The 27,577-nt window shown below is 51.9% G+C and overlaps 1 protein-coding gene and 1 pseudogene across 2 annotated transcripts; one reads left to right on the forward strand and one right to left on the reverse strand.

Annotated features, from left to right (window-relative positions):
* Positions 1–733: 733 nt before the first annotated feature.
* Positions 734–1,974, forward strand: LOC125345404 (annotated as a pseudogene).
* A 1,609-nt stretch (positions 1,975–3,583) lies between these two features.
* On the reverse strand, positions 3,584–26,066 carry LOC125345405 (pantothenate kinase 3). Of its 2 annotated transcripts, none has more exons than XM_048337581.1 (7): positions 25,956–26,066; positions 21,272–21,624; positions 17,994–18,247; positions 9,923–10,099; positions 7,625–7,748; positions 6,268–6,393; positions 3,584–4,582 (listed from the first exon to the last, which is right to left on the reverse strand). In XM_048337581.1, the coding sequence occupies exons 1-7, from the start codon at positions 25,981–25,983 to the stop codon at positions 4,532–4,534; spliced, it is 1,113 nt and encodes a 370-aa protein (XP_048193538.1). In that variant the 5' UTR covers positions 25,984–26,066; the 3' UTR covers positions 3,584–4,531. The 2 variants fall into 2 exon arrangements, with proteins under 2 accessions (XP_048193538.1, XP_048193537.1); XM_048337580.1 differs by having other exon boundaries at positions 3,584–4,600.
* Between the last annotated feature and the right edge of the window lie 1,511 nt (positions 26,067–27,577).

The following is a 27,577-nucleotide window of genomic DNA, read 5'->3' on the forward strand; positions in this document are numbered from 1 at the left end:
GTGCCCCGTCCCAGGGCCTCGTGCGCGCTGGCGGCTCGTCGTCCGGCCCCGCGGCCCCACTTTTCCTTTCCGTCGTCTTGCTAGTTTCCCCTTAGCCGGGGTCCCGCCTCCCACCCGCAGTCGCTGGGCTTCCCGGCGCGTGCGGCCTCCTCCGCCACTCGCCGCGGGCGCTGTCCTTGGTGCTGCCCGGCGCGGCTGGCCGCCGAGACCCGCGGGCGGGACGGGGCGGCCGCTAGCCGGGGCTCCTGCCTACCCGCGGGGCTCCAGCGCACCCACCACCGGGGCTCCCGCCCACCACCGGGGCTCACGCCCACCACCGGGGCTCCCGCCCACCCGCGGGGGCCCAGCGCGACACTGTAACAGCCCTCAGCAATGGGGGTGCGATGACTGCCCGCACCCAGTGAGGACCAAGTCCGGCGGCCCCCGCCCCGCCCCCGCCCCGTTCCCCGCCGCCCAGGACGGGTGCGGCGGGTGTGGCCGTTGGCTTACCAGGGCTCCTGCGGGGTCACGGGGGTCACCCAACCCCCCACCCGGCCCGGTCAGGATACCGCGGCCCCTCCCGCCCCGCGAGCCCCCGGCGCGCGCCGTGCGGTTGTGGTTACGGCACCGGGGTCGGAACGGCCGAGGGAACCGTGCAAAGCCGCGCCTCCCCCCCCCCCCAGGCCGAGGGCCGCCCAGGGCGCGGGGGAGGGGGCGCAGCTCCGCCCGCCCCGCCCCGCCCCGCCCGCGGCAGCCCGGGGCCCCCGAGGGGGCGACGGCGGAGGCGGAAGGCGCGGAGACGCCGGGCGGGCCGCGTCTGCGCACAGCCGAGGGGGCCCCGGGGCTGCGGGGTCGCCGAGCCCGAGTGATGCAATCACGCCGGCCCTGCGTCAAAGCGCGGCCGGGGACGCGGCGGCTGCGGTAGAGCCGGGCCCGACCGCGCCTCCCGGGGCCTCCCGAGCGCGCCGCCCGCAGCCGCCCGCGGACACGCCGGGCTCGGCGGCGCCCCCCGAGCACGAAGACCCGCCGGAGGCGCCCCGCCCCCCGCCCGGCCCCCCGCCCCGCCGGCGACTGCCGGCCACGAGCGGCCCCGCGCCCGCCGCGCGCATCCCCGCCGCGCTGACGGCCGCGCCCCCCGCGGGCGCCCCGGGAGCATGAGGCCGGCGGGCGCGCGCGGGCGGCGGCGGCGGCTGGGGGCGGCCCCGGGGCGGCGGCGGGGCCCGGGGGCGCGGCGGGCGGGGCCGGGGCGCGGGGCGCGGCCGGGGCCGGCGGCGCCGGGCGGTGGCGGCCGTGTCGGTGGAGCCGCACCGGCACGAGGGCGTGTTCGTGTACCGCGGGGCGGAGGACGCGCTGGCCACGCGCAACCTGGTGCCCGGGCTGTCGGTGTACGGCGAGCGGCGCGTCACGGTGGGCGAGGGCGGCGCGCGGCTCGAGTACCGCACCTGGAACCCGTTCCGCTCCAAGCTGGCGGCCGCCATCCTGGGCGGCGTGGAGCAGCTCCACATCCGGCCGCGCTCCCGCGTGCTGTACCTGGGCGCCGCCTCGGGCGCCACGGTGTCGCACGTGTCGGACATCGTCGGGCCCGACGGCCTGGTCTACGCCGTGGAGTTCTCGCCCCGCGCCGGCCGCGACCTGCTCAACGTGGCCAAGAAGCGCACCAACATCGTGCCGGTGCTGGAGGACGCGCGCCACCCGCTGCGCTACCGCATGCTGGTGGGCATGGTGGACGTGCTGGTGGCCGACGTGGCGCAGCCCGACCAGGCGCGCATCGCCGCGCTCAACGCGCACGCCTTCCTGCGCGTCGGCGGCCACTTCCTCGTGTCGGTGCGGGCGCCGCGCGCGGGCGCGGGCGCGGCCCAGGCCGCCCTGGCCGCCGAGCTGCGCCGGCTGCAGCAGGAGAACCTGCGGCCGCAGGAGCAGCTGACGCTGGAGCCCTACGAGCGCGAGCACGCCGTGGTGGTGGGCGTCTACCGGCCCCCGCCCAGGGACAAGTAGGGGGGGGGGGCGGGGGGGCGCCCCGCGGCTCTATTAAAGGAGGTTCCTTCCATCCTTCCACGAGGACACGGCCTGGTCTTGCGCCTGGGGCAGCTGGTCTGCCGTTCCCCGCCCCGGGTCACGGAGTCTCCCCACGCCGCAGCCCTGAATGTGGGCAGGAGGGGGACGGGAGGGGTCCGCACCCAGCCCCGCGCGTGGCCGTGGTCCCCTCCGGGTCCACAGATTTCCCCCCCTCCCCCCCTGCACGCTTCCCGGTGGGAAAAGCGGCACCGGCCTAGCCGGAAGCGAGTGGCGGGGCCTGCGGGGGTGCGGTGCGGGGCCTGCGGGCACGGGGCGGGGACCTGGCAGGAGTGCGTGCGGGGTGAGGGACAGTGAGGGGGGGGGCGCACAGACCCGGGGTGGGGTGAGGGCCTGGCGGTTCCCCAGGAGCGCTAGGGGTGCGGTCGGTGGAGGAGCCATGTGTGGGACCCCGGGTCAGGCGCACTCAGCGCGGGGGGGGGGGGGGGGGGGGCGCAGGTTCCTTTCCGCCCGGTGCGAGGATGGACGCGTGGACGCCCGGCCTGGGGGAACGGAGACCGGAGGCTGTGGGCCTGGCCAGGAGGGGCCCCCACCCCCTCCCGCGCACCTGCCACTCACGGCCACCCCGGGCCTGGCCACCCGGGCAACGGGCACTGGTGGGTCTCCTCCCAAGCCGCCTTCTCGCTCTTACTCTGGTTGGCCATTCCTCTCCACCCCAAGGGGCCTCCAGGCCTGCACCAGTCGCAGGGCGGTGCCACAAGCGACCCCGTCTCCGGAGGGGCCACAGGCCGTCTTTATCCGGCTCTCGGGGTTCCTAGGCCCGCACCTCCAGCGTCAGTCATGGTTTCCGGCTCGCCCTCAGTGTGCAGAAACGAAGGCGGTGTGACACCTCAGAGGACGCAGGGGGGAGGTTACCCCGAAATACTAAGCGGCCCTTAAGCACCCAGTTCAGGGCCTGGGGAGTCCAGAAGCCAGCGTCAGCCCCTTGGGTCCCACTCACCCGTTGACATCTCCCGCCCCGGGCCCTGAGTTCAAGCCCCAATACCAGCACATACACGCGAGACCAAGCGCTGCCCTCATGCGCTCCCTCCCCAACGCTTGCATTTCAGCGAAGGACAACTGAACTTCAAAGGCTTGAGCGCGGGATGTGGCAAGTACTCAACGTGCGCGCGCCTGTGCCCCGGTCAGGAGGCCCAAGGGCAAGGGCAGTTCTGGGCAAAAAAGGTGATGAAGACTCCATGTGAGAAGAGCACGCGGGCATGGTGTGGCCGGAAGCGCAAGGCTGGAGGAGACTCACTGAAAACACAGCTCAAGCAACAGGCGAGGAGCATGGCCCGGCGCCAGCCTGCGTGGGGAGCAGAGCCCCGAGTCCACGCCCCAGGCCCTTCCTAGACAAATGCGACCCCAGCGGCACTTGATCTCAGGTATATACAGGCTCTTCCGAGCACATCCAGACGCCTTAGAGAGAGAGATGAGCTCCCTCAGCCAGTGCTCCCCAGACCCCGGCCCTGGCATGAGCACTCCCCCAAACCACCATCACTAGATGGCAAGTGAATGCACAACGGAACCAACTTGAAGGCAGAAAACAATGACAAATTTGGAACTATAATGCTTTTATTACCAGAATGTATCAAACACTGATCTTTCTTATAATTCTGCAATACTGCCTCAGATTCCCAGTTCCACAACACCCAAGAGTAAGTGTGATTCTGTTGCAGTTTTTCAGAATAGAATAAAATCTTTAGCTTTCGTGGTTCAGATCTAATGAGAAGAAACGTGTCTACTTCGGCCTGAGATACACATGGCCACAAAAGGGCACAGAAGTATGAACTCGCCCCAAGCACACTGTCTGAGCAGGCCAGGGACCCCGTTAGACTCCAAAACAAGTAAGCTTCCAATCTGAACATATTAAACATGTTAACGTGTTGATTTAACTCAAAAATCAAAGTAAATAGTCACTTCCCAGGACTCATCCTGAGACTCAGGCCAAGGTCTACCAAGAGTATTTCAAGTAAATCATCATGGCATTTGAGAAGAATCACATCTCCGGGGACGGATCACCCCAACATGCTTTGTTACACAGAGTATGTTACAGAAACTACCATCACCAGTGCTCAGCACTCCTTTGCATTCCCAAAGCCTCAGGAATCGATTGCCTAGATTCTTGCCGATACAGTGAATTTAACACAGCGTAACCAGAGCACACACGAAACAGATCCGAACAATTACAACCAGTTACTTCTCATACATAAAACAGCTCTGAGATTTGAAGATTTGTGCTGGAGTGTGTGGTACTACAATGTTAGCTACATAAAATAAATAGAAGATCTTTCTGTGTTGCATTCAGAGGCAGGACACGGGGAAGGACACACAACTCCTCCACAGCAGCAACACTCCCGGGCCGACCATCCTGACATCTAGAAATCAACAGGAGCACGGCTGCTCTTTTATCCTTTGGTTCCCAGTGGCGGCGGTGCCCGAGTGCCTGCCCGCAGTTCAGCTCCTTGGATGGCATCTTGAGGGCAAGACGTCTGACACGTTAGCTGAAGTTTGGCAGTCCAAGAAGCGCACCAACAGCTCCAAAGTAACCCTGTATGATTTTGAGCAACTGTTAGAGCAGGGCAGCATTTAAATTAGGACAATGTTGGCCACTTTTCATTAAGCACGGATTTATGTGTCACCTGTTATTTGATCGGTAATACTTGGAAAGTGGACACACTATTGGTATTTTATTTATTGTGTGTTGGTCGTGGGGCTTGAACCTGTGGTCTGGTCACTGCCGCTGAGTTCTTTTTTGCTCAAGGCTAGTGTTCTACCACTTTGAGCCACAGCGCCACTTCCAGTTTCTGGGCAGTTAATTGGAGATAAGAGTCTCATAGACTTTCCTACCCAAGCTGGCTTTGAACCGTGATCCCAGACCTCAGCCTTCTGAGTAGTTAGGATTACAGGCATGTGCCATAGCACCTGGCAATATATTTTTTCTAATAGCAATCAACAGTGTATGTCGGATACTGTGGTAGAGTGCTAGCCTTGAGCAAAAAGAACTCAGGGACAGTGCGAGGCCCTGAGTTCAAGACCCATGATGAACAAAATAAATAAAAATGTGGGCTCATTCAGAATGATACACATCCTCTTAGTATACAAAGCTTCCGAGACCACGAAGCAGCTGAGCTGAGTGAGCATCTCTGGATCATAAACCAAGCAACCTCTGGGCTGTGCATGCTGGCTGGCGGCAGGAGCCCAGAGCACAGGCTTGCAAGAGCAAATCAGACTCTGGATGTGAACTTCCGCCAACTCATTTTGATGATTAAAAAAATGACTCAAGTTCACTTAACCCAGAGCATGCCAAGACTATTAATTGTTCACAATAGAAAGTGGATGTGATAAACACCAGAAGTTCACAAATTCCAAATGTTAACGGTGGGTACTTGTGGTGGTAGAAGTCAGGTCGTCATAAAAGTGTTCCATTGCTAAATGACGTATTTTTGTAATCAGCCACATTTACCATTAAATAATTTAACAAAACAGAATATCACCAAGTCTGCTGCAGTCCTGCGTACCTAAAGAGCCGAAAGGCCTCATATTGCTCACCAGAGCCAGGAAATTCTTACTGAATAGGTCTTTTTTTGGCATGACTGGGGTTTGAACCCAGGGAGCTTTGTGCTGGCTTGGTAAGCTCTCAACTACTTGAGCCACACTCCTAAGCTCCTTCTGAGTTCTTTTTCAGGTAGGGTCCTGAGTTCTTGCCAGGGCTGGCCTAGAAATCAGTCTTACCATTTATACCAAACAAAACCCCACATGACGACACCGGGGTACACCACCGGGGCGTGGGGGAGGGGCTGTTCACTGCACACACAGAGAGAGAGACAGCTTTCCGCCCTTGCCCTTTGCCTGGTATGACCCTGAACTGTAATCCTAATCTCTGCCTCCTGAGTAACTGGGATCACAGGCATGAGCTACTGAACCCAGCCTGAAATTCTAAACTGAATGGTGTACTAGGTTAGACTAACTGCCTCTCCCAAATGAAACCAAGGAGAAGGAAACAGATATCCTACTGAAGTAAATTATCTGTGGCAATGGAGGCAAAGCCTGTAATCCCACTACCTGGAACATTCGGGCAGAAGGATAGATGCAAGAACAACCAGGGCTACAACATGTCTCAAGGAAACATAGGTAAAATGTACTTTTACCTTTCTAACACAGGCATGAAGCAATATGTAACATGTACACTTAAAAATAAGTTGTTAAGCAATGAATGAAACGTGTCTGTCATACCTCGTGCTCTAAAAACAATGCTTTCAATTGACCTTTCGACCAATAATCCAGTGCATAGGCCAAGAGCTTCATGGAGAGAGTGTTGACGCGTAAGAAGTTTCCCACAAAGACAACTCTGTTGATTTTCTAAGGGAACAGAGAAAGTGACCTGTAGAGGAATCACCCAGTCCCACAGCATGGGCACCGGCTATGCCCGCTCCATCCCTGGGGCAGAGCCCTGCAGTTCTGTTCGCACACTCGGGCCAGGAGAGGCCTATGGGTGGCAGGGCTGAGGGTGGCCACGGCAGTGGCAATGGCAGGTGTGCCGAGTGGGAACTGGATGGGGAGGCTGTGTGCGTGTGGACGGAGGGGGGGGAGGAGGGGGGGAGACCAGCGCTGGCTTTTCTGTGAGGAGCCTGCTAGTGGAGAGCAGCAGTGCCCATGCTGTTCCTGCCTAGATTCCACACTTGCCAAACCCTCCCCTCCCGGAGCTCATTGCTCCGGTGCCACAGCCCTCCCCCCACCGTCCGCTGCCCCGTCCTCTCAGCCACATCACGTCTCTGCCTGAGGACTGCACTCGCTCTCCCCGCCCCCCGCTTTTGTGGATGCTTTAAAATCTCCATGAACCACTGAGGACTCCTCCGACCACACGTCTCAGCACTTCAACTACTGCGTGTAATTACACAGACGAGGCCTTCCGCACACAAGGTCTTCCCTTCCCACTAGCCACTCCACAGTGCACCACCGTCATTCTCTCCTCTCCCGCTATCCTGTCCATCCTCTCCTTATCCCGTCTAACTCTTTTAAGATCAGCACTTATCATGCTTATCACCAGAATAGTGCCCACGCCAGAGCCGGGTGCGGGGAGGCCTGGGGGACTGCTAACACAGCAGTGGGAAGCGGCCAGAACGCCGGGCGGGCTTGGGGCATTCTTGATATTCAGTCAATGAGCGAATGAACAAATGCAATCGTTCTCCAAGAAGCAAAGCCCCTCGTTGGTTTTATCCGCATGCTTCTCTAGAGCAAGCAGCAGACGCCCCTCCCACGGCATGTGGAGACGCAGTCTCGCTGCCCTCATAGCCCTGTACAATGCTGCTTGATCCACATGCAACAAGGCAGCACTGTAGAGAAGCCGAGGGCAGAGAGAACCTTCCGAGCACGTCCTCCCTCCGCGCCCGCCCCATGGCCAAGGTTTACAAAGCACCAGGAGGTGGAGCCGGTGGCTCAGAGGCCTCTCCACGCATGTCACTGGCTACTTGAATCGGAATCGGCTGCTGCCTGGTGTACAGTCACAATTAATGGCTGGCTCTCAACCCTGCAGGCCTCCAAGGAAAAAGCCCTAGCCTAGAGTTTCCAACAGTGAAGCATTTCTCTTTACCTCGTTAACCGCACACATGCGCGCCACAGAGCCGATGTTATTGGTGATGGTAACTAAGGTGGCTCTTGCCAGGTCCTCCTTACTAACGGCCTCTCGCTTCTCCTTGTAAATCATATTCCCAAAACTGCAGAGGAATGAGACAAAACCGTGTCAAACCCACAACAGCAGCAACGCTTCACCCATGACATCCACAATCTGGGTAGTGTGAGCAGGTCAGGGGCGAGGCACAAAACCACAGATCTATTCCAGGAATAAGCAAAAGTTGTTAAGGAATACCTTGCAAAGAACTCAGGTTAAGTTCAGTCTCACAGAAACGCACACAGTGGGTTGCTACAAAGAAGCAAAGATGACGAAAACATGTATGTTTAAACATGATACAAGACGAGAAAATTAGAAGGCTACTTATTATTTAAGAAATGGAGAAAAACAGTGAAACCCATTTTGACTTATTTGTAAAAAGTCAAAATGTTTTCGAAGACTACCTAAGCTTCAATGTCAACTTGTCACTTAATCACCACACGTGTAACATTTACACAAGCACTGCACAAGGCTCAACATAGTGACGTGAATTTCCTACTTTCCACTAGTCACGTTGAGAGTGAACAACAAGTGCTAACCAGAACAGGAAAAACACACCAAGCAAGAACAAGCTACGTTAGCTTCAGAGGGGAGAAGACACGCTGGAAAAGGAGGGCGTTGGGAAGGCACCAAAGGAACTCTCCCAGAGCAAAATGAACAGGAATGTTACACAGGAAATAAGGGAAGAGAATCCTGGGCAGAAACAAAATGCCAGAGCACAGGGCACACGACATTACAAGTGACAGCACAGGGTTCAAGTGCAGGGCCAGCCCCCGTGGGGAGCGCGAGTTCACTGCCCAGGAGCTGGGAGCACACCACCACCACCACCACCAGTCAACAGTACAACGGAGACAGGACTGACAACAGTACAGCAAAGCAGAAGAACACTCAAGAACAAAGCAGTGTATAAACGTATGTGACAAACATTTTCAAAGTGTTGGCAAGGCACAAAGGAAGCCTTAAACAAGGATATAAATGATGTTTTACAAAAGGAAGATAAAACACCCTAAGCATGTAAGCTTAATTACTAAAAATATAAGCCTTTTCATTTACAGTAGGAAAGAGTATTGTAAATTTCATATGGAAAAAGCACATTAGCACCAGGAAACTGGCTGTTCTAATATGAAGCGAACTTTTACACGTCTATAACCTAAGAGCCAGATATTTGTGTACCAGCAAGGTAGCATGAAAGCTGCCAGGATCTGGCAAGAAGGAAAGTCATCCGCCTTCACTAGAATAAACAAAGCACTACAAGGTGTAGGGCGCCCATCAAAGGAAAAAAAAACCTGGAAATCTCAAGCTAGATAAAGTTGCAAGATAAATGAAAGAGTTATGCCAAATCAAAGATAGAAATTAAAAGAAGACATTGAAGCACTAGGAGAATTCAAGGCTTTACTCCTCTACGTATTTGGAATGTGGAAGACTTACTTACTATGCGTCATTATCCTGAAGCCATAAAGGAAAAGACTGATAAATTCAACTGTGCGACAATCCAACAGAAAAACAGAAAATAAGCAATCACTCACGCAAAGCCCACATTTGTTCTTGGCCTCAGTGCTAGTAGAAATGTTAAGTTCGAGTCTCATTAGCTATGCCGCCTCTCCATCGGATTAGCAGGGAGGTCCGCCCTCAGCTCCTTCACCCCCCACAGTAGTGAGACCCCTACTGGGGACACTGTAGGAACACAGCGAGTGTGACTGCCACATGGGAAGCGGCTTAAGCTACACGGCCACTTTGGAGCACGCACCGCGTGCAGTATAGAAGCACAAAATGTAAAAGTATGCCAGTAACAACATTTTGTTTAGAAAAAATAGTAAGGATATCTACCCTATCTATCTATCTATCTATCTATCTATCTATCTATCTATCTATCTATCTATCTATCTATATTTGCATACAGAAAAGCTGGAAGATTTCAGAATAATATTAGTTTCTTAAACAGGCACACTTGGTTTTTTTTTGTTGTGGCCACTCGTGGGGTTTGAACTTTGGGCCTGGGTGCTGTCCCTGAGCTCTTCAGTTCATGGCTAGTGCTCTATCACTTGAGCCACAGTATCACTTCCAAGAGGGCACACTTGTGATAAACTTGTTAACGTACAGTTAATTTTTACACTATTTCAATGTCTCAAACTCAAAACCATACAGAAAAAATATCACCTGTACAATCCCTGACAAGAACAGAATAAGCAAAGTGAGCAATCGCACAAAGGTTACACTTACCTAGATGCTACAGCCCATCCCGGCAGACCGAATCTTTCATAATCTCCTCCGTAAATGTCCCGGACCAACTTGTCGGCCTGGGTGCTGTCACCTTTGGATGCCATTTCCAGAGCCTCTTCAAAACTTTCACAGCCGGTCAGTAAACTGCACAGGCCCAGAAAGGTGCCCCCGCCGAGGCTAGAGAAAGTGAGGAAGACTTGCTAGGTTGCACTTATACACAACAGTCTTTCTCCAGGGTGAAAGGCGCATCCTTCATTTACCGAAAAAACAATACATAACGTGAAAATACCAACATCGTGAAAGAGGCAAGAGTAACTGTGGAGTGAAACCAAGCGTGTTACATCAAGAATGAACGAGGAAGGGGCTGGGCTTGTGGCTTAGCCACATAAACAGAAAAAGCTGCAAGTGGCGCTGTGGCTCAAGTGGTAGAATGCTAGCCTTGAGCAAAAGCAGCTTAGGGATAATGACCAGGCCCTGAGTTCAAGCACAATGACTGGCAAAAAGAAAAAAAAAAAAGAAGAATGAAGTAGGCTGGGGGCAGCAGGCTCTACCACCTTACATTCTGGTGTGTGCATTGGAAAGGATTGCTAACAGGAAGGGCGTGGCGGCACATGCCTATAATCCCATCACTGTGGGAGGCTCAGGCAAGAGAACAAGTCCCTGGCCTGTGTTACATACTGAGCCCTGTTACTCAAAACACTGGGGTGGGAATGCTAAAAATTTCATACCATCCATCAACAGAAGGAAATCTGTTATTTCAAATGGCTTACAAGAAACAAACGACTTTGTGAAAGGCTTGTTTCCTTTCTAGCATCCTTGTGATGAAATCCATGTGATGTGACAAGCTACTACTGAACTTGACCCAGCCCAGGGTAGGAGGAAACACAGTGAGCGGGCCACAGGGTGAACAGAAATTTACTTTTGACTAAAGTTTTTGTTTTTTTGTTTTTTTGTTTTGGCCAGTCCTGGGGCTTGGACTCAGGGCCTGAGCACTGTCCCTGGCTTCTTTTTGCTCAAGGCTAGCACTCTGCCACTTGAGCCACAGCGCCACTTCTGGCCATTTTCTGTATATGTGGTGCTGGGGAAATCGAACCCAGGGCCTCATGTATATGAGGCAGGCACTCTTGCCACTAGGCCATATCTCCAGCCCTTGACTAAAGTTTTGAAAAGTAATATTCACAACACAAAATAATGCCTCTCCAATCTCTAACCTCAAAAATCTTTGATACCTGGTCCCCCTAAACAATGTTGAATTTAGTTAATAGACTGAGTTCCTATCTTTTAGTAAAGCCATACTTCTGTGGAATTCTTTGGTATAACGTTACAGTGGAGGAAGACTTTTAACCACTACAGTAATAATAAAATACTACACTGAAGTGTCACTCAGCAAGAGTACTAATTTGAAATCGAAAAATCAATCTCATCTGACACATCTCAAAATCTTTCTTCCTTAACAACACAGGAAACTCCACTTCTTAAAAACTGATGAAACTACCCCTTATCAGAGACTCAGTAGGGCTCTCTTTTTATACTGTTCTTGTAAAGGTGTACAGAGGGGTTATAGTTATATGTCAGGTAATGAATACCTTTCTTTTTGAACAGTGTCACCCCTTCCCTCACGTTCCCCCAGTTTTTCTCTCCAGAACCCCCTTCCCCACAAGTAGCACCGTTCATTTTCAACACAGTGTCTTTAGTTTCACTGCTGTATTTGTTCACCCTTTGTCCCACATCTGGACTCCCCTCTTACCACCCCACTCAAAAACCCCAAACTTAACACACAGGACAGAAAGTACAGGAAACAAAATGAGTAATGGAAAAAAGTAGAATAACAAAAGACCTCATTTCCATTTTGAGGGTGTTCATTCAATAAATATCATCTTATATGATCATACGCACAAAGCTGTTGAGACTTTGCGATCCTCTCCTAAGAATACCCCTGAAGAGGGTCTTTTCCTGTGCATATTCTAGGCAGGTATGGCCTGTTTGCAAATATTAATTTTACCCTTCAAGGAAGTTCACACTCAATACATACCATAAGAAATTAACTACAACACCATCCCATACTCTAAGCCCTGGGTTCAATTCCTTAGTCGTTTACAAACAAAAAAAAACGCCAGAAGTGGGCTGGGGATATGGCCTAGTGGCAAGAGTGCTTGTGTCGTATATATGAAGCCCTCGGTTAATTCCCCAGCACCACATATATAGAAAACCGCCAGAAGTGGTGCTGTGGCTCAAGTGGCAGAGTGCTAGCCTTGAGCAAAAAGAAGCCAGGGACAGTGCTCAGGCCCTGAGTCCAAGCCCCAGGACTGGCAAAAAAAAGAAAAAAGAAAAAAAAAAAAAGCCAGAAGTGGCACCGTGGTTCAAGTGGTACAGCACTAACCTTGAGCAAAAGCAACTCAGAGACAGTGCCCGGCCCTGAGTTCAAGCTCAGGTTCAATACTACCTGTAATGTCTTAACTTATCTTTACATTTTTGTTGCTGCACCAATACCTGTCATTTTCTGGTCAATACACATGTTCCTCAGCTCGGGGCACAGTTCAGTGTACAGTACTGGTTTGTGAAGCATGGCTGAGGGCCTTGGTTTGGATCCCTGTACTGCCTGCCTGGAGCAGGCAGGCATGGACACGTGCACACACAAACATACTGTTGGGGATTATTATGGCCTGGGAAAGACTGCCCTTCCACCAGCCTTGGGACAATAGAAGCCCCTCCCACCTTTTGACCTCCACCCCTTGGGAGGTGAACACGTGCGTGCCACCATGATGGGGTTGTCCCGCCCACAAAGGGAAGTTTCGTGATGTCACTTGATGAACGTGACCCCTAGCCTATGACTGACCCTTTGGCCAGCCCCCTTTCCTTCCCGCCATTACTTCTATATAAGTGCCCTTCCATATTAAAGTCTTTGAGACGCATTCCACCACCGCAGCGTGTCCCTGATGCCTTCCTTTCGCCTCCGCCCTCGGTAACATGTGGGGGGAACTGGGGGGAGGGGAAGCTTCAGCAACCCGTCCTCTACTTAGCGTTTGCCCAGGTGAGCACGCCTTTGGCCTTCCGCTGGCGGAGGGCCAGGCTGGGTGCTCTTTCATAGAGTTTGTGGTTACCATTCTCCCCGTGGGGGGGAGAAAGGGGGTGTCCAGAACCCCAACATAAATGGCGCCCGAACGGGGACCGAATTGTACGGCCGAGAAGTTCGGGGTACAGTATCCCCACAGATTTTGCTAAGTAGGGTTTTAGAGGAGGGTCCTGCCCATCCAGATGGGGCAGAAGCATGGAGACAAGACAGGCTCGCGGGACGCGGCGCCAGAGAGTTGCCCCGCCGTGGCGATTTGGCGCCGGGCGGCGGAGGGAGCGGGGCGCGCTTCCCGCGGAAACATGTCAGTGGAGCAGTGGGGCCGGAGCAAGAGGAATGCGACCCCGGGCTGGGGTCGGTTAGTTCTGCTCTGCGCGCCCCGGGCCAGACGGCCGTCCCGGCACCCGCAGCGGCGCTTGAGAAGCAGTGGGTGGCCGAGCGCCGGAGCGGTTTGGCTTGCGCGGGCTGAGCTGAGTACACTGGGCTCTGCGCGGCCCGGGTTCGCGAGCTGCGTGCGCTGGGGCCCGCGTGGCACCAGGCGTCTTTTGCGGTAACATTTCGGCGGCCGAGCACGGCGTGGCGGAAGCGCGGTTCCGCCATGTGGGAAGCTGTGGCATGGCGGCGGCAGAGCGTTGGGGATGGCTGCTGCTTTGGCCAGACTTGTATTTACAATGGCTGGGCTGGAGCCAGTGCGGCCCCAGCCCGCGGATGGATTAAAAAAAAAAAAAAAAAAAAAGCGTGGCGTGCAGTTTAGACCATGGGATGGTGTCCCAGTTGGGGTGCGTGGGCTGCTGCAGCCCGGCAAACTGCTTTATGCCCGCCGATGGTCGTTAAGCTCAGAAATTCGGGTGAGTTGGTTGAATCCTGATTTCTCTGACTTAACACACACGTGGAGCACAATGGGGCGCGCCATATTGGAGGCGGGGCCCCACCCATTCCCCCCAGGTGAGGGGCGTGCCCAGGCTCGCCTGGGCTGGCCGATTGCGCTGCAGCTGAGAGAGGCAAGCACCCCGCTGTGCTTGCCTGCACTTTTCTCTCTGTGTCAGCTGCAGACGGGGTTGGAGACAGGAAAGCCTCAAATTATAAACTAAAATGGAATATTGAAAGGAAAACAAAGAGTTTTGATACAGCAATAGGTAATTTGATTGAACTTCCATGTTTACCAGTTCAAAGATATAAAATCAACTGGAGTTTTCTAGATGGATAAAAGGGTTTGCTTGTCCACTGTGATTTAAAAATTGTCATGTTGGGAGTGTGTAATTAACAGGTTTCCCTTTTGTTTTTTATTCAACCACGTGGTTCTATTATGGGCAAATTAATATCATTTGCCGCTGGAATTCCAGAAAATTTAAATGGCCAATCAAAGCAATTTTAAAGAGCGCTCAGGTATTTTTGTGTGTGTGTGTGTGTGCGCGCGCGCACGCGTGTGGTTGTTGGTAAGATTTAAAAGCATAACAATAGGTTTCCATCCCGGTGTTCGATGGAGATAAAGGTGCCTATAAAAATTTCCATAAGGTTCAAATATGCAACATGTGGTAAAAGCTCACCAGTATGTTATTTTATATTCAGTGTGTTTCCATAAGGTTCAAATATGCAACATGTAGTAAAAGCACAATGGTATGAAATCAGCATGTTATTTTATACTCAGTGTGTTAAAAGTTAAGTGTGCATGTAGCCTTAACAACTCTTTGGCATAAATTAAGATTTTACCTTCCCATTTTCTCTCCTGTGTTCTCATAAACTCTCAAGATCAAGAAATTGAGATTGCTTCATACAAATGTGACTATTAACCTCAACTTTCCTGACCCAGGATTAATATACTGCTTTATAGGATACAGGTGGACAGATGTTCTAGCCGCATGGACGGTCGCAGCTCCTGGATAGGAAGATGCCACCACATTCTGTTCCCAAACTGCCTTGTTTCACTACTAATGATTCTTTGCTCTCTCTCCCATTGGAAGCTGCTCGAATGATTTATGAGCCTTGAGTAGGATGTGAATAGTTCCATCTTAACAGTTACTCCAGGTTAAATCACCATAGTTATGTTAGTGGTCACAGCTAGCCAGGTAAAATTTTGGGATTAAAAAAGTCTTAAAATTTTGTGATTAAGAAAGTCTTTTCACCCTGCTTACACCAGAAGGGCTTCGATATACCAGAGCCAGAAGTGCTGAAAAATTTTGAACACCCTAACCAATCTATATAGAAATTTTGCAGGCAACCCAGAGCAAGATGTGAGCAAGAGATACCACTACAGCTTTGCCTCGAGTTCCCCATCGCATGGCATGGAACTTGCCAAATGGGGATGAGGGACGCAGCCACTTCCGAGACTGAGGATTCCACAATGCTTTAACCCTTTGCCCTTGGTTGTCATTTATCTGTGTTCTCTTTCACTTGCCAGTGGGATTCAATGGCGTGATTCAAGTTGATGGCATGTAAATCTCATGTTTTCTAAGTGTTATAGCCAAACCTTCACAAGCAGTTTTTGGTCAGTTCTCAACGGGTTACAAATGGATTATCTCTGTGTTTTTTCCTTGTTGCTCAATTGGGAATAAAAAGGGCTTGTAGGACTATGACTCCCTGGATAGTTCAAAGCCAGCCCGGGCAAAAGGAAAAATTTCTCCAAAATCCCACCTCCCAGTTAAACAGCAAAGAGCCAGATTGAGAGCTCAACCACAGAGAGCGAGCAAAAGGCTGAAGCAGCACCGTGACTCAAGTGGTAGAGCACTAGCCTTGAGCGAAAGTGCTCATGGACAGTGCTCAGGCCCCGAGTTCAAACGCGGATGGGAAAATGCAATTCCAGCCACAAACGTTAAAATTCCTGGGACTTAGCCAGTCCAGGAGACGGAAAGGTGGAGTGGAGTGAGAGGAGAATGGTGCCATATTATCCTAAAGGGAGATGCCTTGTTTCACCCTTTCAAAATGGATCAGAGCCGGGAAATCGAGAGAGATAATTCCTGTCCATTTTCTTCTTTTTTGCCAGTTGTATACAGGTGTATATATATATTTATTTATTTTGCCTCTGACTGGCTATGCCAAACCAGTTTTCTATCATTAACCACTTCTTTCAGTCGTTTCTCCTTACTCGTTCACTTTACAATTGGGTTTATGCTCCAAAAGGGAACTGTTCCTGGCTTATGCCCAGGGTGTGTTCTATGCCATTCATGCCAACCAGCTCTGAGAACTTGTCGATACTTTGCCTGACCTTTTCAAAAGTGTCTTTTGACAGAATAACATCTCTTGCTGAGATCACCAATGGGGAATTTGCCGTTCACAGTCGTCACCCTAACACAGGCCTGAACCCTGGAGGCACCAACCTTGGAAACTTCTGGGTATGCCCAAAGACTCAGGGGGGGCTAGAGAAAACCATAGCACTCTCTGGCCCTAGTGACCATACTCATGGTAATGATGGGGACTTTTTGCCAGCTACACCGGACTGCCAGGCTGACCAGGGGCCCTTGATTTACGTCGCCCCCTTGACAGCAGGAAGTAGCTACAGAAGACGAGACCTCCATCCATACTCCCTGCCTGGTGGCCGCCGGTGTCATAATTTAAAAAAAAACAAAAAAAACAAAAGGGGGAGGTATTCCCCAGGATTAATTAAGGATTCCCTAGGATTAATTAAGGATTAGTTATGCTTATGTTAATTATCCAGAAATTTTAAATCATCCCGAATCAGTGTGGGATGGAGTACAGTATATGTGTTTTTCCAGATTGGAAAATTAAACCCAGAGCACCCACTCTGGAGAAATGTTTTCTTGTTTTCTCCAGGAAAAGGAGGACCATGTTGGACTTCTGCTCTCCCATGAAAATATGGAAAGTAGGACTGCCTACGGTAGGAGGCAACCAAGCTTCCTTTCCTTGTTTGCTTTCTAGATTCCTTCTTGAGCATCTCATGGCTCAATGTTTTGCTGTGGCAATACTGCCTACAGCGTCACACAAAGAAACCAAAGGAATTTTGCACCATGCTTCTTCCTTTCCTCTCCCCCTGCTGCTAGACTTGGGGAGTCCCGTTGGAAAGAAAATAGAAGCTGAGGGTATTGACACTCAACCCCAATGTTTTATGATAGAAATGTTTAAAAGGGTAAATGCAAAGGTTTAACACCTTGGCTTCAATGTTTATATAAAAGAATGTTTCACTAATCACTTATGTTTGAGTTATCAGCTACTGTGAACTGCCGGGAATGCCAGAGTTTCAGCTTCTACCTCACCAACAAAAGAGGGCTGCTGTCTGCACCTTCCTGCACTTGGCAGAAACCAGTTGAGGATTCTGACTTCTGGACATAGCCAGATGGATGGACCCTTACCTACCCCTCACCCCAGTTTTGTGGAAGGGGCCCCACAGATCTTATGTCAGCATTTGCCTTATGCCCACACATGCCATGTGTTTACAGCATCCCCTGCTTATTGAAAAAAAACAAAAGGGGGAGATGTTGGGGATTATTATGGCCTGGGAAAGACTGCCCTTCCACCAGCCTTGGGACAATAGAAGCCCCTCCCACCTTTTGACCTCCACCCCTTGGGAGGTGAACACGTGCGTGCCACCATGATGGGGTTGTCCCGCCCACAAAGGGAAGTTTCGTGATGTCACTTGATGAACGTGACCCCTAGCCTATGACTGACCCTTTGGCCAGCCCCCTTTCCTTCCCGCCATTACTTCTATATAAGTGCCCTTCCATATTAAAGTCTTTGAGACGCATTCCACCACCGCAGCGTGTCCCTGATGCCTTCCTTTCGCCTCCGCCCTCGGTAACATGTGGGGGGAACTGGGGGGAGGGGAAGCTTCAGCAACCCGTCCTCTACTTAGCGTTTGCCCAGGTGAGCACGCCTTTGGCCTTCCGCTGGCGGAGGGCCAGGCTGGGTGCTCTTTCATAGAGTTTGTGGTTACCATTCTCCCCGTGGGGGGGAGAAAGGGGGTGTCCAGAACCCCAACACATACCATCTCACAAATTCTGCCTACCTACATCATAAAAGCTGCAACAAAACCAAGGGGTGACTACTGACCTGGTCCCTGTCACACGCTTGTAGTTGTCTTTGGAATGGACCGCAAGAATACTGACTCCTGAGCCAATGTTCACCACCAGCAGGGGGTAAGGGTCATCCAGGTTAAAAGGCATCTTTTGGCATCGCTCAGGTTCAGAGGCATTGGCAAAATAATAGCACTCTGCTTGCCCATTGAAACTGACAGAATCTATGTACAGCAGGCCCTTTACAAGGCAGTCAAGTTCATCCAGTTTGTGTAGATGGAGGTTTCCAATCTGTAAGACAATCAAAGAATAAAACTGTGATCCATTCAATCTTGCCTCAACTTCCAGGCACCTGACAAAATTTCAGTATCATCGGTGACAGGTTGCATTTTCCTGGTTAGTGCCTGATTTCTCAGAGCTTGCCAGCCTCGAGGCTGGGAAGTGTGGTTTTCACCCAGGCAGGGGCCCCACTGACATCCTGTGGCAAGAAGCTGGATGCCACTCACCTGCCCAAGTGGGACAGCACCTCTGTGCCACGGCTGCCCTGTGAGACACTGCTGCAGGGGCAGTAGGAAAGAAGCGTTATCTGGGCGTAACTAAGCATGAATTTACCTGCCAACACATGCAGGAACATCAGGCATTCCGCAACGGCTTTAGCATATATAGTGGACTTGGTAGAACTTACCTCTTCAGTGGAAACACTGTGCCCTTGGTTCAGAGAGGTTTGGGTATTACTACCAGGATTTGAACTCTACACAAGTGTCTCTACCCCTCGAGCTATGTCACTAGCTGGTTTTCCTCGGGTCTGGCCAGGCCCAGACCACATTCCTATACTTTTGCACAGTTCAGATTACAGGTGTGGCTTGTTTAGATGGGGTCTTCTTAGGTTGGTCTTGAACCTTGTTCCTCATGATCTCTACTTTCTGAGTAGCTCAGACGACAGGCTTTAGCTGTTTGTGGAGTTTTACCAAGTCCTGTTCAGCATAGTAGAAAAATCATATCACTGATTCTCTCATCAAATAACCTGGCATTTATAGCTTTGGCATCCAAAATTCCTCAAGATTAATCTTGAATACCAATGATAAATTAATACCAAGCTAGATGCTCACATATACGTGCAAGCATTTGGCTAATTCCATGTCTTGTATTTTAACTACACAAAAGCACCTATGAACAATGCCTTTGCATTGCAGTTTGGGTACCTGTATCAAACTATAAATTCATTTTAGGTTAGGAAAGAGCATATTAAAACATATTTTACTTTTACCTAGTACTATGGGCTTTAAATTATCATACTCTTATCCCTAGCTACTCAAGAAGCTGAGATCTGAGCGCTATGGTTCAAAGCCAGCCCAAGCAGGTAAATCTGCCCTTCTTATCACCAGTTAATCACCAAAAAGCCAGAAGTGGAGCTGTCATTCAATTGACAGAGTACTAGATGGTGTTTTTGTGTTTGTTGCCAGTCCTGGGGCTTGGACTTGGGGCCTGAGCACTGTCCCTGGCTTCTTTTTGCTCAAGGCTAGCACTCTACCACTTGAGCCACAGAGCCACTTCTGGTCTTTTCTATATATGTGGCGCTGAGGAATCGAACCCAGGGCTTCATGTATACAAGGGAAGTACTCTTGCCTCTAAGCCATATTCCCAGCCCCAGAGTACTAGTCTTGAGCAAAAAACAAAAAACAAAACAACAACAACAACAAAAAACTCAGGGAAAGCACTCAGGCCCCAGGATTGGCATGTGTGCATACACATGCTCACACACAAAAGCTGGGGTGTGGCTCAAGTGACAGAGTACTTGCTAAACAAGTATGCTGAGCCCCACTATCATAAGTTAAAAAACAAAGCAAATAAAAATATATTTAAAATGCCCCAGTTGCCAATTTGTGTAATGCATGTTCAAATGACACCAACTGAAATCAAATCAATTATTTTCCACCAAAAGAAAAACAAATTGAGCTGGAAATATCGCTTGCCCACATGCATGAAACCCTGGGTTCGATTCTTCAAGTGTCAACATAAACAGAAAAAGCTAGAAGTGGCACTGTGGCTCAAGTTGTAGAGTACTAGCCTTGAGCAAAAAGAAGCTCACGGACAGTGCCCAGGCACCAAGTTCAAGCCCTAGGACTGGCAAAAAACAAAAAACTGTAGATGCCAGTTAGCTGCGTCTGAGTATCAAGTAGAAAAGATTGAGCCATTACTTGAATGTATGTGTAGTTTGACTTCTTCTGTAAATGCTCAACCCATACTATAAAATACCTCAAAACTCATTTAGTTATTTTCTTGAACAATGACATTGCCAGTCAGTTCCTAGACACTATTCTTTACATTTTTTTTTAACACTTTTGTGGTAGTAGCCGTACTGTTTCCTAAAAAAGAAATCCTCAACTAAATGACTTGTTGGGTTCGGGGATGTCTTCACCTGTCAATCTTACCAGTAAAGCCCACCATTATAAAAAACAAAAACAAAAAAGTAAAACCATGGCTGGGAATATGGCCTAGTGGTAAAGTGCTCACCTTGTATACATGAAGCCTGGGTTCCATTCCTCAGCACCACATACATAGAAAAAGCCAGAAATGGCACTGTGGCTAAAGTGGTAGAGTGCTAGCCTTGAGGAAAAAAAAAAAAGCCAGGGACAGTGCAGGCCTGAGTCCAAGCCCCAGGACTGGCAAAAAAAAACAACAAAAAAAGTAAAACCAAATTTTAGTTGTCGGGGCTGGGAATATGGCCTAGTGGCAAGAGCACTTGTCTCGTATACATGAAGCCCTGGGTTCGATTCCCCAGCACCACATATACAGAAAATGGCCAGAGGTGGCGCTGTGGCTCATGTGGCAGAGTGCTAGCCTTGAGCAAAAAGAAGCCAGGGACAGTGCTCAGGCCCTGAGTCCAAGGTCCAGGACTGGCAAACAAACAAATTTTAGTTGTCCCAAATGCCAATTCTGAACTTATTCTGGAAAGAGAATGGCAGCTTTGCTCCTAAAACACCTATGAGCACTCGACCGCTGTTTTGTCAGATCACTCCAAGACAGGAGCTTTTTTGTACTAGGCAAGTGGGTTTGGGAAGATGGCCCGGGAGGGCTGGCTGTGGGAGCAGAACCTGCATGTGTGTGCAGGGCCACTTACATCAGGCATGGCCGCTGCAGCTCCCTCCGCAGCTTCAGCACCTCCCAAACTCACCAGGTTTTACCACATACCATGGACACCACCACACCCAAACCTAGTCATACACCCACACTTCCTTCATGGGACCCAGGCTCCCAGTTCAAAACTAAACACAGCAAGCCTCAAGGGTTAGTTTCCAAGTCACAGATACCTACTGTGCGAAAATCTTTTTCAAACTTGTAAGCACCACCTCCGGTAGCACATAGCACCGTGTGTAACGTGGAGAAGTTTTTATCTCTTCCCATTTGGATAAAGGTAGGCAGGTCCTGGGTTGGAAATCGGATAAAGTGCAAGTTCCCCCTTCGCCCAAACAGAGTCAAGTCCTTCAGTTCAAGGTGCACATCCCGGACGCCAGTGGACCCATAGGCCACGTTAGAGGTCAGGTATTTCCGAATACTTTTCAAGCTCTCTACCTCCTCTTGCTCTTCCTCTGCAGTGATGTCAACGGGTTCAAAATACGAGAGCTTCACTAGAGTCCCCCCGATGTCCATGCCAAACCATGGGAAAGCTGCAAATGTGAGAAACACGTGCATATTAGAAACTAATTAGCCACCCTGAACTAGGCATTCAGTCACCAACAGTTATTAGGTAAAGCACACCTTCCATGTGTAACTTGGGTTTTCCTTCAGCTTTGTGCATTTTCTAAAAAACAGGACACACAGGGATGGCTCAGAGCCTTTCAATTCATGGTCTAGATGTGTTTGTCTTGTTTTTTTTTTGGTGGTGGTCCTGGGGCTTGAACTCAGGGCCTAGGCACTGTTCCTGAGGTTTTCTTGCTCAAGGCTAGCACTTTACCACTTGAGCCAGAGCATCACTTCTAGCTTTTTCTGCTTACACGGTACTGAGGAATTGAATCCAGGGCTTCATGCATGCTAGGCAAGCATTCTGCCACTGAGCCACATTCCCAGCTGATAGATATGTTTTACTTATAATGGGAAGAATTTGAGGCAGCAACTAAGATATCACCTGGGGCTTGGAACATCTGTTTCTATGTTTTGTTTTGTGCCAGTCTTGGGCCTTGGACTCAGGACCTGAGCACTGTCCCTGGCTTCCTTTTTGCTCAAGGCTAGCACTCTGCCATTTGAGCCACAGCACCACTTCTGGCTGTTTTCTGTATATGTGGTGCTGGGGAATTGAACCCAGGGCTTCATGTATACGACACATGCACTCTTGCCACTAGGCCATATTCCCCAGCCTCTGTTTCTATGTTTTAATATGATTAGATTGTCCTGCAATCCATCTAGTAGCCCACGGGAGAAGTACCTCCTTAAGACGTCTTTTTGCTCTCTCGGTGCTGGTTTCTCTGGCACCTCTGGTTAATTATGGCGGAGGTGTGGCTTGTCCTGGACAAGCACGTTTGGGCTGCACAGCCCTTTAGGCGTGCAACCTGCCGCTTGGTGAGCTGGGCTGTGTGTGTGACTCTGGAGAATCCATTAAGCTCCCTGGATAGTACTTTCAGCTCCCTTCAGGGAATAATTATTGAATATCTCTTCTCCATCAGGGAACCAAAACGTAAAATGAGTAAAGCTCCTTCCCTCAAGGAGTTGACTGCAGCAGGGGAATATAAACATGAGAGCACAAGGAGACAGAACAGATCGAATGCAGTGTGGGCCAACAGATAAGTGCTGCATCTAGGCTCTGTTTGAATGCAAGCAATCCTAAACACATCAGAAGGTGAAGACCCACGGCTGATGTAATCAGAGAATGGAATTCCTTTTACAGATACTTTAATATTCTCAGCAAGAGAGCTGCAGACTAGCTGCCTTGGCGGCAGACTGCAGGACAAGAGGAGCTCATGATGTCAAGTACGGCTGTGGCACCCTCAATCTGCAGAAGACAAAAGCTTTCCTAATGCCTGGGCCCTTACTCCAGAAACAATAACCTCTACAAGTGCGCCTTCTGTTATATTAACCGCTAAGGTAGAGGCTCAGAAATAATTTCATACTTAAATAGGGCACTGTTGTGACACAAGTGGTAGAGCATCTGGCTGAGCAAGTGTGGGGTCCAGAGTTCAAACCCCAGTACTGCTGAAATAATAATACTTAAGCCACATGGGTTCTAGAATGCCTTGCAACAAAATACACTTAACAGTTTTGTTGTCAAGGAAGAAAGTAATGTTTTCGGGGAACAGTCTATACTTCTATTTTTATTCCTTCTTTACTACTTGATATGTGTATACCATTAGAAAATAGGAAACGTGACGAAAAACGAGCCTACATATGTTTTAGAATGCACACGTTTACTAATTAGCTGTGATTTTGAATGTGCAGGAGGAATAATTCTCACTGTTTTTCTGAAGAACTTGAATTTTTTTTCGGAGAGGACTTTACTTTCACGCCTGGATGCTGACCCTCCTTACAAATGACCAGTGGTAAGAAAGAAGCAGAAGAAACGGATTTTTTTTTCAAGTTTTGTGGAGTGGCTAGCTATGAAAGCCATCCTGAAAGTGATGGTGATCACTTACAAAAACCATTGACCGATAGAGTCCTGAGTGAATTCTTCAGTTTATTTATGAAATCTAGAGTTTCTGCTGTAAGAGTCTGATGTGTTTCCTGGCGCTTACCCTTCACTCTCTTCAAATAGCATTTAGTAGCAAGAAACAACACCAACATTGAGGAGAATGGACACCGACACCAAGAATGTTTACTTGGATAAGCACACTTAAAAGAGATTCCTTTAGAACCGTCTCAAGTCTATTGAGGATACATGTAATTAGGGACTTTCTGATGAGCAAGAGATATAAAACCAATGAATCCTCTGACACTTCCTAACCAAGATGAATTGTTTGACCTACACTCTATTCTAGATTTTGTGGGGTAGGTGGAAATCACTTGCCACATAAAGTACATCTTGGCACGGGAAATTTTCTACAAGGTGACATTAAGCTAAAGACTTTTATTTTCCAAACTTCAATATTGGGGATGAACCCAGGGCCTTGGGCATGGTTCTCAATAATCCTTATAAATAAATAAAAACCGTGGCATTTTGAAGTACACTAATATCTACCTTCACTCCTTAGTTTTGGGTAAAGTTTTATTAGTAAATCACTTGTTGTGACTGGAAGTTGTTAGAAACCATTACCTCCAAAAGCACCTAATTATCTACTAGAGGTGATCATCTTTTACATGACAGATAAACTTACAAACAAGTCGATCAAATTACATAGAAGCAAACTATACATTAATGCTATATATACAATTAGCAGTGCTTAACACAAACTAAGTTCCTCAATACCTGGCTCACCAAAGCACAGATACCAAGCCTGCATTACATCACAGGTAACTATATCTCATCATCTTTTACTATCACTTTGTTAATCCTGTTCCACTGTCATGCAGGTAAGCACAACACAAGCTGAAAACCTGAAGAAGTTGTGTCAGTCAAGGTAAAGGGTTGAGTTAACACATACTTCGAAGGCTAGGCTTTTGGTTATACAAATTGAATGATCAAAGCAACTCCCTATGAAACTTTCCGGTTAATATCTACATGTGCTTTATGATCTGGTAAAATACGTGCAGTGTATCTAGGAGTAATGTTGGAAGCCCAAGGCAAGTACTTAACCAGAAAGATTTACAGTCACCTCTAGTTTGGCTAGATCAGTTGAAGAATGCTGTGCACATAAGGACCCTACAGGCACTAGGTGCCAAACAATTGTTCAACTATTTTAAAAAGACAGATTGTGTTTTTAAATAGTTCATTAAAAAAAAAACAACCCACAAGGGGCTGGTGGTGTGGCTCAGTTGGCACATCACTAGCCAATGAGTGAAAGCTGCGGGTACCAAGTTCCAGCCACAGTCTCAGACCTAAAACAAACAAAAAAAACCCAGAGTGAAGTGTGTCTTTAGCTAACTCAAATGGACTTTTAAAAAGTCGAGCAACATTTTCCAGTTGTATTTCCAGAGCGGACTATCTCCTTTCCCAACACAGGAGGAGACAATCTGTATTTCTTACAATGGAGAATTAGCAGACCTTTAAGCTGGGAACCTTTGGTCTTCTAAAGTCACATTAACTGACCAGCGCTTCTGCACGCTTTAATGGCAACCTTTGTTCGAGGCGCTCAAGACTGTGCTCACATCGGGCTATTATTTTACCCGAACCTAAGCATTCAGGCCACCATGCAGACAGCAAAAACAACTCCCAGCATGCTTGAGCGAGAACGTGGGTACGTCGCGAACACTTCTCACCCAGTGGGAGCCCCAGGCAAACGGGAGAAAGCCGTGTGCCTCGCGGGAGCTGTTGCAGGGCTCGAGTTCACTCCACCCGGCAGGTGTGGATGGAGGCCGAGGAGGGGCGAGGCGAGCGGCCCCGCCCGCCGCTGGGGTTGAACTCCGGGAACTCACCGGTGGCTGTTCACTCACAGATAAGGCCGGCCGGCCGGGGGGCGCCAGGCCCGGGCGTCCCCGGGGTCGCCCTCCGTCTCCAGCGCGGCCCTTCCCGGCGTGCGGGGGCCCGCGGGGCCTCTCGGCACGGGGGCGGGGAGGGCGGCCCGCACGGCGACCCACGACGGGCGCGGGGATCCGCTCCGCGCGCCCCGCGGCCCCGGGCCCCTCGCGGTGGGCGCCGCCCGTCGCCCGGCTTCCATTTCGGACGCGTCCCGGAACCGGCCGCGGCGGCGGGACGTCTCCGCGGGGCCCGCTCGGGCTCCCCGGGCCCGGCCGCCCCCGGCTCCCGGCCCCCGGCCCGACTCCGCGGCGCGAGCGCGGCGCCCGCCCCGGCCGGCCCCCTCCCGTCCCGGCGGCCCCGCCGCAGCCCCAGCGCGCCTGCGCGCGGGCCCCGCGACCTCCGACCTCCGCCCCCCGCCCCGCGCCCCGCCGCCCCGCGCCGCGCCCCGGTCCTCACAGGGCTTCTTGGCATCCTTGATCTTCATGGCGGCGGCCGGAGCGGCGGGAGGCTGCCTCGGGGCCGGGCTCCGGGCGGACTGCAGGCGGACGGGGCCGCGCGGCGAGGCCCGGCCGGTTCCTCCCCTCAGCCCGGGCGGGGCGGGCCCAGGGCGGGGCGGCGGCGCCTGAGGCGACGCCCGGCCCGGGGGGGGGGCGGCCGGGACCGAGCGAGCTGGGGAAGGCCGCCGGCCTCGCCGCTCCGGGGCCCCCCCGCAGCTGCTCCGAACAAAAGGCCCCGGTGCCCCGAGCCGCCGCCGCCGCCGCCGCCGCCGCACTGAGGAGTCGCCCGCCCGGGCCGCGCGCTCACGTGACGCGAGCCCCCTCCAGGCCCGCTCCTCGAGGCGGCTGCTGGGAGTTGTAGTTTACCTCGTCCGGAGACGCCACTCTTTGGCTACAGCTGCGCGTACAGACTACAAAGCCCAGGTTGCACCGCGGCCCTCTTCTCTCAGTCCCCGCCCCCTACCCCCCCGCAGCTTCCGAGATCGCCCCAGAGTGGTCCCAGAAGGAAGTGGGCGGGGCTTTAGTCACGCCAGCGCCCAGGCCGCCAATGGCGGCTGGTGGGGGCGTGGCGGGGGCGTGGCGGGGGCGTGGCGGGCCGGCCCGGGGCCGCGGCGGGCCCGGGAGGGCGGGCTGCCCGCGGGGCTGGCGGGCGGGTCGCCGCCGCCGCTGCCCTCGGGGGCCCCGGGCTTCCGGGGGAAGCTGGCATTCGCGCCACCGAGAGCCCGGAGCTCAGGGTTGTGAGTTCCCGAGACGCCGCCAGTGCTGGGCTTGACGTGATGACGATAATGATAATAACAATAATAAATAATGGAGATGATGATGGTAACCGTCATCATGACAATGATGAAGGTGATGAAGGCGCCGCGCGGCAGCGCCCGTGCGGACAGCAGCCCGGTGCTCGCCGCGCTGTGCCCTGCCCTAGCCAGCCACTGCGCCCCCGCCCCGGCCGCCGCTCAGTGGGCCGCGGGTTCCGTGGGAGCGCTTGCCAGCCTGGTCCCCGGATGAGGGGGAAACCGAGGAAGGCTAGGTGCCCCAGCCCCACAGCCAAGCGAGGACCCCCCTCCGCGCGCCCCAGAACGGGAAGGGGTGCCCCCCCCGGGGACTTGGGGCACTCTGCCCAAGCCAGGAATTCAGAGACTTGGACACCAGATGGCCGGGGGGCCAGGGGGGCCGGGGGGGGGCCAGCTTGCTGTTGTGCCTTCCAGCGCCTTGCAGGGGAGGGTCCCCTGCGGTGGCCCATCGCCTTTTGCCCGCCAAAAGCCAAGGATATTCCTGGACATACAACATAATACAGGCAGACGACCTGGGGCACCGGAGGGGAGGCATACGTGTCTGCCCCATGACCGTTCCAAAGGGTGTGTGTGTGTGTGTGTGTGTGTGTGTGAACTTTGGGCCAGGGGCTGCCCCCCAGCTCTTGTGCCCAAGGCACACTTCACTTCTCCCACCAGAAGGCCCCTCCGGGGCTCTTATCTTTACAATGCCCAGAGTAAACTTTCTCCCATATAGTTCCAAGCCTGACACTCCCGGCTCTGAAATCTTTGCAAGATGTCTGTTAATCTTTGGACAAAGTCCCAACCCTTT

Source organism: Perognathus longimembris, unplaced genomic scaffold (assembly GCF_023159225.1).
Source record: "Perognathus longimembris pacificus isolate PPM17 unplaced genomic scaffold, ASM2315922v1 HiC_scaffold_5659, whole genome shotgun sequence".
Classification (NCBI taxonomy): Eukaryota; Metazoa; Chordata; class Mammalia; order Rodentia; family Heteromyidae; genus Perognathus; species Perognathus longimembris.

Excerpts from the sequence above, each read along its gene's own strand:
- LOC125345405 (XM_048337580.1), bottom strand. The coding sequence starts at position 25,983 with ATGAAGATCAAGGATGCCAAGAAGCCCT. Across the intron at positions 6,394-7,624 it reads GCATGTGTGCGGTTAACGAG|AAAATCAACAGAGTTGTCTT; the intron begins GTAAAGAGAAAT and ends CTGTTCCCTTAG. Across the intron at positions 4,601-6,267 it reads CATTGTTTTTAGAGCACGAG|TTGCTCAAAATCATACAGGG; the intron begins GTATGACAGACA and ends CTGCTCTAACAG.